At 35.2% G+C, this 9,123-nt stretch overlaps 1 protein-coding gene across 1 annotated transcript in view; it reads right to left on the bottom strand.

Moving 5' to 3' along the window:
- Positions 1 to 1,800: 1,800 nt before the first annotated feature.
- LOC120523614 (lanC-like protein 3) overlaps positions 1,801 to 9,123 on the bottom strand; it is an 83,061-nt gene continuing 75,738 nt past the window's right edge. Inside the window, exon 5 of the mRNA XM_039745068.1 lies at positions 1,801 to 2,567. Within this exon, the coding sequence (XP_039601002.1) occupies positions 2,408 to 2,567 (160 nt within the window). The 3' untranslated portion in view covers positions 1,801 to 2,407. The remainder of the gene's footprint in view (positions 2,568 to 9,123) is intronic.

Here is a 9,123-nt window from a genome sequence, read left to right as displayed (position 1 = left end):
TGATTAGTGTGCACTTGGCGTCACTTTCAAGTTCATGTTCATATGGCCTTTATGTTGTACTAAAAAAGGCGTATAAAAACCACCAGAAGGCTCCAGGAATCATCTTCAGAAGAGTATTCTACAGGTGAAAATTAGACACAAGAACACTCTCAGTGATAATCTAGAACTTTCTGTGACCCTCATGCTTAGATGAAGTATTTCAAAGTGAAGTGCTGTACATGAAAAGAAGGGTCAATCAGAAATTGAGGTGTTGAAGCAAAGATTCTATTTTTTTGTGTTCCTAAGAATTACTTATGAATGCTTTGAGATAATTTATTTTGTCCAGTGCCCTCGACTCACCAGTATGAAACTCCCACATATGTTAGTTATACTGTTCAACGCATCCTGATATCCACTTATGAATTATATCAAGCTTTTTGGGGTTCCCTACTATTTTTGGCCCTCAAAGCCCCCCCAAAAAATTTCTATGCCACTTGTCAACCATATTTAGTGCAGGAAATTACATCCTTATCATAAAAAGTAAAATAATAGGTGTCTGCAGTAAAAAATAATCAGAAGGACTTGAAGTTATTCATGCCACGTCAAATGACCCCAGAGGTTCACCCCCCCGATGGGAAGTTTCTCTTTTTTACAAAACTTCTGAATTTAGGAGATTGGTAATATAGGTATGTGGACGGTCTTTTTATATTACTTCGAGGTTGCTGATCATGAATATTACAATATTTTTGATACTTGATTCTTTACAAGCGGTTGTAATCCAGAAAGTTAAAAATGACTAATTTCATATATATAAACAAGAGGAATGTCATTTTAGACTCTTTCAATGCCAGTGATTATTAATACAATGTTTTTTTTTTGATTTCTTATCTTTTACTAGTGATTTAGCCCTCTATGGACCTTTCATTGGGATTTCATAGTTTACTTGTGTTTACTATAGTTTCAGTGAATTATTGGATGTCTGGATTTTTGACCTTCTGCTCTATGTTTTAACCTTGCTTTAGGAATGTGTATTGGGACTAATTTGATTTGGATTATGCTCATGTTATAGGCAATTTCATATTGCCTTTGTGCATTGGAGAAACATACTTTTTTTGTGGTTTACTTTATAAAGATTCCATGAGTTCCTTTTGTGTCTAGTCAGGGTTTTTGAAAGTACTTTTGGGACTGCCGGTTTACAACAGCGACAGTCGTATCAGCTATTATGAGTTTTGAATGATTACTTTAAATTATGCTTGTAGATAAAAATGTTGATTCATGACTCTAGTGCATGTCCAGAAAGATATCCAAATGAAAAAGGAAACAAAATGTATCACCAAAGCAATGCTACTATCAGTTCAGTAGTATATACTGTATATTTTGTTTACAACAGTGTGCATTCAAAATGGTGAAATTAAATTTGATATGATATTCTCCAATGCTGAGTAACAAGTGACTTTCATGCAACTGTTCATTTATTGATTCCTATTTTGGAACCCACTTGTTTTAACACATGGTCAGCAGTACCTTTAACTTTCTGAGTTAATTAGATTATCATTTATTTTATAGTCATCTATAAAATAGGTCTATTGGCTGGACGTTACAAAAATACATATTTCTAATTGATTAATTACTTTGAAAATCTTTCACAATAACTCGATTAGAACAAATGATAGACACATGTAATAACAATCCAAATTAACACAAAGCATATTAGCATTCAATTTTTTCAGGTTAAATACACGATACTGTTTATAATTAAAACATTACTGAAAATAATAAAATTAATATGCATGCCATTTTACTGCAAAAAAGTATGCAAAATTACACATTGTTTCTTTAATTACTTAGGTGTTGAATGGATTACTATACAGCTAATAGCTAACATTTGGCAAAACGAATACAGAGTTAAAAAAACATTGTTTAATAGTTGTTTAAATTTTGAAAAATACCCACTTACTACCTCATATCTGCTGTTCCCACACTACTCATAAATATTGTTTAATAACATTATTTGTCAAAAGATAAAGGAACTCCAAGTATGAATGAACTGCCTGCACCATTTAATAACCACAGTGTGTTATGAAATATCAGGTCTATATCCAATTTTGCAAACAGGCATAATACACTTAAACATATTCATAAAACATGGTGTATGAAGTAAATTGTTAATACAGATAATACAAAGAGCTTGACAAATAATACACTAATTTCAAAGAATACATGTGTGTTAGAAAAAGCACAGAAACATCAACATACATTTTATTAAGCCGCAAGTGCTGAAAATTTAACACTCTTACAATACCTCTGATGTCTCGCACATCCATTTTTTTGACAGCTTCCAAACACTAATGCAGGTAACCCATTTAGGCAAAGAGCGGCCCCTAGGTTATTAATTCAATTTTTCCTGGACATAGCGTATGATTCATTGTTACACAAATACACTGAAGAGAGGAAATTCAGCTTTCTCTGGCTGAATAAGATCCACCAAGAAACACACCGTTCCTGAAAGACCTTCAAACAAACTGTAAATGCTCTCGACATTATTGGATCCAGTCTTGAATTCATTTGAAAATAAGAATTCTGCAAACCTGTCAAGAAAGTAAATACATTTTAAAAATATTAAGACAAGGCATGAATTAAACTATCCAATCCTTGTTCAGTTTGATATGTATTTAAGGCTATATAAAATGTGTTCATTATATCTACTGTAAAATGAAATCTCTGTGTTCTCCTTAATATATAATGCATTGGAGCAATTGTCATATACATAGGAAAGATGAATTGCAAAAGTGATTATACAATATTTATCTTAAGATACTCTCATCCTTTGAAATCTCTTCTCTTTGAAAGTAATTAAAAAATAATGACACCAGCTGTCTGTTTCAGTCTTTTCCCTTTCATCATCTTTTTAGTTTAACTGGTAAGTTCAATAAAATCACTGAATTCAACATTTTAATATTCAAAGCACTGATATAAACATGTTATCTGTTAAGTTAATTTGTGGATTTTTTTTCTGTTACTCTTATTTTTCTTCCAAATTTTATCAATTAATTTGGAGTTCATATGCATAAAAGGAAATTGAATCTTGAAGGTTAAATAATATATACACAAAATATGCTTTGATCTGAAATTGGTTGTTTTCCTTTTTTCTTTTTCTCTTATAATTAGCCTCCTGGCAAATGTAATAGAAAAAAGTAGGTGCCTTTTCAATTGCCTTACTTATTTTTTATACATTTTACTGCATTATGGAGTGGAATGGTGGCTCTGAAGCCAGGGATCTGTGCCAGCAATCAGAAGGTTGCCGGTTCAAATCCCATAAAACACCAGAAGTGACTTTTCTCTGTTGGGCCCTTGAGCAAGGCCCTTAACATGCAATTGCTTCATCCTGGGTATGATGTTAATCTGCATCCAGCACTGCAAGCAGGTCCTCCAACTTACAGGGAAAACCTGGGGTTTGGTGGCTGGATTGGCACTCTAGCCACTGTAAAAAAAAAACCTCACACCGGTGCTGAGGTGTCATCTGTTGCATTCGAGTCCCAATCCAGGTGGTTCATCGTGTGGTGGGTGCAGCAATGCACTTGCTCCCAACCTTTTCTCGAGTATAAAATAAGAAAGTAATTTCACAGTAATATACAAATGAATAATTCCATTGAAGATGAATTATGTATAATCTAATGATTAATATTTCAATTTCATATAGAAAAGCCAGTTATGGTGCTTTTGCTGCTGCCTTAAAAACTGGTGCATAATTTATCTTGAATATTCTGGCCATTTTCACCACTGAGACTGTCGGCTGCTTTTTGGAAACCCAGACTGAACAAGCGAATAGAGTTGAGCTTTGTTGTAATACACCTAGACTTTGCATGACATGAACATCAGACTAAATACTGAAGTACCACTGAACAGCACACATGTCAATAATTACCTTATCAAGTCATTTGGGTTCTATTTTTTGTTGTGAAATGAATGCTGTGGAAGCTGTTACTGTATATATATTTTATTTTGCTTGTATAGTTGAGGCCAAGTGTAAGAGAAGAATTCCATTGGCTTTGCTGACAGACAGCAAACCTGAATAGGACCACAGCATGTAGAGCTAGCAATGCTACTTACTTCTCCACTATGTGGCACAAGCCACTTTATCATTTTATTTCTTTCATTAAGTCAAATTGGGGAGCATGCACTGGTACAGTAAGAGAGCCAAATAATGGTCATCTTATTATAGTGATGGCTCCAGGCAGATGAATTGGTATAACATGGAAAGAAAATTTGTCTGAGGCCAGAGAACAGCTAATAAAGTAGACAAGACAGTCATTCCCTGGACCTGTATTTCTGTTCATGGTCTGTAAAGTCACAGTCTCCAACACAGCATCCAGTGCTGAAGTTTGTTTGTAGGAAACTTCAAGAATACTGTAAATTAAATGTAAATGCATTGAATTTTGTGTGAGGTAAGTTGGATACTAAAGCTAGCATAATTAGGAGTGATATTTTAAAAGCTATTATTATTTCCTCCTAGGTATTCACAGAGATTGTAGTAACATTAACCTTTAGTTTTGCATAAAAAGCAAGTAAACTGTTTTGTTCGCCACCTACCTAATGTTAATACTATTTACTCCAAGAAGTAGTGATCTACAACTCACTTGAATTTATTGTTACACTGAAAAGAAGTATTAAAGTATTTTACACATACTATACACCACAGGTGTCAAACTCCAGGTCTGGTGGGCCACAGCGGCTACAGGTTTTCATTCTAACCCTTTTCCTAATCAGTGACCTGTTTTCACTGCTAATTCTCATTTTAATAGCCCTGTTAGAAGGATTCAGTCCTCTGAATTGATTCGTTTCCTCATTAAATGACAGCCAATCAGAAATGAGACGTGAAACGATCCAACAGATGACCAGCTAAACTGGGGCTTCAAACTCCAACCAGTTTCATAATGAGAAGCCAATTCTTGCTGTTAATTAAACCCGTTATTTAATTCTACGGCTTGTTGTTGCTCTCGTTCTGCCACAGCTGACATTTCCAAAACTGTTGATTTTCTGTTTTTCATAAAAACATCGTCAAAGTGTTTTGGTGAGTTGAGAGATCAACATTACTGAGACCTTCGCCTTTCTTTATTTTCAGATATTGTGTGATGTGGTGGCTTGTTTTGTGTCTCATTATTGTTTGGCTGCTAATTAAGGAAAAAGAAACAACTAAAGGGCCTGAGTCAAGTTAACTAAAAGAAGTAATTAGCAGCAAAAACTGGTCACTAATTAAGAAGATGGTTAGAATGAAAACCTGCAGCCACTGCGGCCCTTCAGGACTGGAGTTTGACACCCCTGCTATACACAATACAATACACAAATATAGCAATACTAAAACACAAAACACTCTGTTATAACAATATCATTTATATGTACTTTATATTGTTGTAAAGGGATGACTAGCCAGCCTTAGCACTGAAAAGTGACAAGTGATCTGAGAGGAAACATTTAGTACTAGGGAAATAGGTTCCTATATTCATGCAGAAATGTGTGGTGCTTTGAAGACATGCAGCTAAGGGGCTGGAATGGTATTTTTCCCATTTAAGTTTAATATTTGGTCAGACATTATAGGGACACAAGGAACCACTAGCAAGAGCTCTAGCCTTGGTGTCCCTTGTCCAAACAGAAACTAAGCCCTGGCTTGAAAGGATGGTCCCAGGCTGGCGATTAAAGGTGCACTCTCATCACATTTGACCTTGGAGTCGGATGGTGAGTAGGACAAGGATTCCACTGGTAGGAGGAAAGAAGGACAAAGTAAGAAAATCTGAAGGGTGAAATTGGTTTGATAGTGGTTATTGGATTTAAAATGTGCACAACTGTTTTAAGAACCCTGCCAGATAGACAGGAATGCAAAGCCTATGTTTAATTAAAATAAAGTTAAAGAGACCAGACATTGTTATTTCTTCCATCTTTTTATTTTTCTTGTGTTGCAATTTTTATCAATTAAACATACTTTCTGAGAGCATCTTGGTCCTGCTAATACTTATTCTCTGTTTGGGGTTGGTCCTTTACACAATGGATTCGGAAAATATGTTGATTCATTCACTTTCTGCACACTATATTGTGTTTGTTGATTTCATTTTAAGTTGCTACATTTGCCATTTTTGCCCAATCAATCATGCTCAATAACCCATAATGACAAAGTGAAAACATGTTTTCTGAATGGTTTGTAAATATATTAAAAATCAAAAACTGAAATGTTTCACATAAGTATTCATCCACTTTGCTGTGGCATTCCAAATTGTGGTCAGGTGCATTCTGTCTACTTTATTTAATCCTGAGATGTGTCTGGCCTTAATAGAAGTCCACCTCTGGCAAACTGAATTGATTGGACATTGTTCAGAAAGACATAGTCTGTGAATATAAGGTCCCATGCTGCATGTTAGGACAAAAACCAAGCCGTGAATTCCAAGGGACTCTTTGTAGACCTCCACAATCAAATTATGGCTCAGGCAATCATCAGGAAAGAGTATAAAAAAGAACAATTCTAAAGCGTTGAGTGTTGAATGTTCCCAGGAGCAAAGTGGCCTCAGTAATTGGGAAGTGGAAAGAAGTTTGGAACTACCAAAGCTCTTATGGCTTTGGTCAAGAAGTTGACCAATAATCAAATGGTCACTCTGATAGAGATGTGAGCACCTGCCAGAAAGATGACCATCTCAGCAGCACTCCATTAATCAAGGGTCTATGGTAGAATGGCTAACTTTTGCTCAGTTTGCCTTTACAACAAAGAATGTATTCATTTATAAACCAACATTTATTCACATAAGGATATTGTCTTGTCTATCGAGCTAGCATACACATCTATGGAAAATAAAAGAAATACCCATGCTGACATGGTGAAAATATGCATTCTCTACAATGGCCAGACTATAAGACATATTTCTTGCATCAGTGGCAAAGACATCCAAATAGTTCTAAGAGGAGCATTGGATCAGATTTATATAAAGAAGTATTAATCCATCCATGCATCCATCTTCTTAACTCTTTTATCAAGGGTAGGGTCATAGGGAAACTGAAGCCTATCCAAGCAATCATCAGGAAAAATGGAAGAATATTTCAGATAAAATTAAATAAATAAATATGCAAATAAATGTACTGTGAAATGTGGCAATACATTAAAGCACAATTATATTTAAGCATAAATAATTACATATTTCATGAAGCATTAAAGGTTGCAGTGACATCATATGCAAAATCAAATATACCTTGAAATGAAAACCATCATTTTCACCTGTCAATGCTAAGATAGTGGGCTCTAGCAAGTTCTGACTTCCTGACCGGTTAATCACTGTTAAGAGTGCGTGTAAATCCTTAATTATCAAGTGCTCCATTTATAAGCAGACACTTCAGATGCAGACTTCATAGAGGATGATAAATCCATGGCTTTTTGAATTTAAAGAGCTGCTTTATGCTGTAATTTGGGCCAACTTGGTGTGCAAAAGTATTCAATCCCCCTGAAAGTCATCATAATTTTCTGCTTGACGAAAGATTTGTACACATATTTATCCATTCACTATTTTTAATATGCAGTCTTGTACTGTAACAATACATTTCCAAACTCAAAATAAACCATTTTCTGTAGTTATTTAAGTGAAGAAGAAAAACTCAACTGTTAGCGTTTGCATATTTAAACATCTGTGCAAATTAATCAAAAGTTGATAGTAATTTGACTATAATTAAATCATAATTATACTACTTGTGAGTCCTTTATATCTCTGGATATAAAAAGCACCATTTGAAAGGGCCCTAGTCTTTGTTGGACAATCATTGAAAAAATGGAGACAAAAGAGCACTCTGCTGATGTAACAAACATAGTACAAGGTGGGAAATGGCTACAAAACAATATCAAAGACTTCAAATGTCCCATTATACACTGTTGGATCCAAAATCAGAAAATGGAGGGTTCATTACAGCATCCAGACTCTTACTAGAACAGACCAATAAAAGGTGTCATTTTGCTTGACTTTTCACTACATTCATAATAGCTAACAAAGTACAACACTCTAGTACTACTAGAACAAACTCGAAACTAAACATCAGAGCAAGACGTTGACTGGTGGGAGAGGTTACTAAAAATTCAACCATTACTCTCAGAAGTCTTCAATGCTCTTTGGCTGAAGTGGGAGTGAATGTGCATATGTCCACAATTTCAAGAGTTCTCCATTAAACAGACTTCTTCAGTAGGGTAGCAAGAAAGAAGCCATTTCTCAATCAAGTCCACATAAAAGCACATATGACATTTGCTACAAAGCATGAGAAAAGCTCGGTTAAGATGTGGGAGGATATTTTATGGTCAGATGAGACCAAAATAGAACCTTTTGGCCAGTCTTCAAAGAGGTATGGGTGGTGGAAAACTAACACTTCCCATGCCTCAAGATAAACCATACCTAAGGTGAAATTTGGTGGTGGCAGCATCACGCTATGAGGATGCTTTTCATGTGATGGGACTGGGAATCTTGTCAGATTTGAAGGAACAACAAATGGACGCATATACTACACAATAGTGCATGAGAACTTGCTCCATTCTGCTATAAACCAACGGCTCAGGAGAAGATTCATCCTTCAATATGACAATGACCTTGAGCATAAGGCCAAAACAACACTGGAATGACTCTAAAACAAAAAGGTGAATGCTTTGGAATGGCCAAGCCAATATTATGCTTTTAAACCTATAGAGAATCTGCGGCACTGTTTGAAAACTGCTGTCCAGAGGAATCATCCTACCAACCTAGAGGATCTCTATCAATTCTGCCAAGAACAATGGGGGAGAATAACTCATGAACAATGTGAAAAACTGGTACATACTTACCCCAAAAGAAATAAGGCTGTTATTGCATCAAAAGGGTTCTCAACAAAGTATTAATGTGTGTGACTTGAAACACTAATTTTTGAGTTTTTCTTTTTAAGTTAAATATCTATAGAACATGGTTTCATTTTGACTTTAGAAATGTATTGCTACAGCCCAAGAGTCCACATTAAAAATAATGAATAGATAAATGTGTGTACAAATCTTTTGTCATTCAGAAAATGATGATGACTTTCATGGGGACTGAATACATTTGCACACCACTGTATGCCATAAGCGCACACACACACAGTCAGAACTCTGGACATGCACTT

Source organism: Polypterus senegalus, chromosome 2 (assembly GCF_016835505.1).
Source record: "Polypterus senegalus isolate Bchr_013 chromosome 2, ASM1683550v1, whole genome shotgun sequence".
In the NCBI taxonomy this organism is placed as follows: Eukaryota; Metazoa; Chordata; class Cladistia; order Polypteriformes; family Polypteridae; genus Polypterus; species Polypterus senegalus.
Note: the sequence above shows the minus strand (reverse complement) of the source record. Positions and strands in the feature narration are given on the sequence as shown.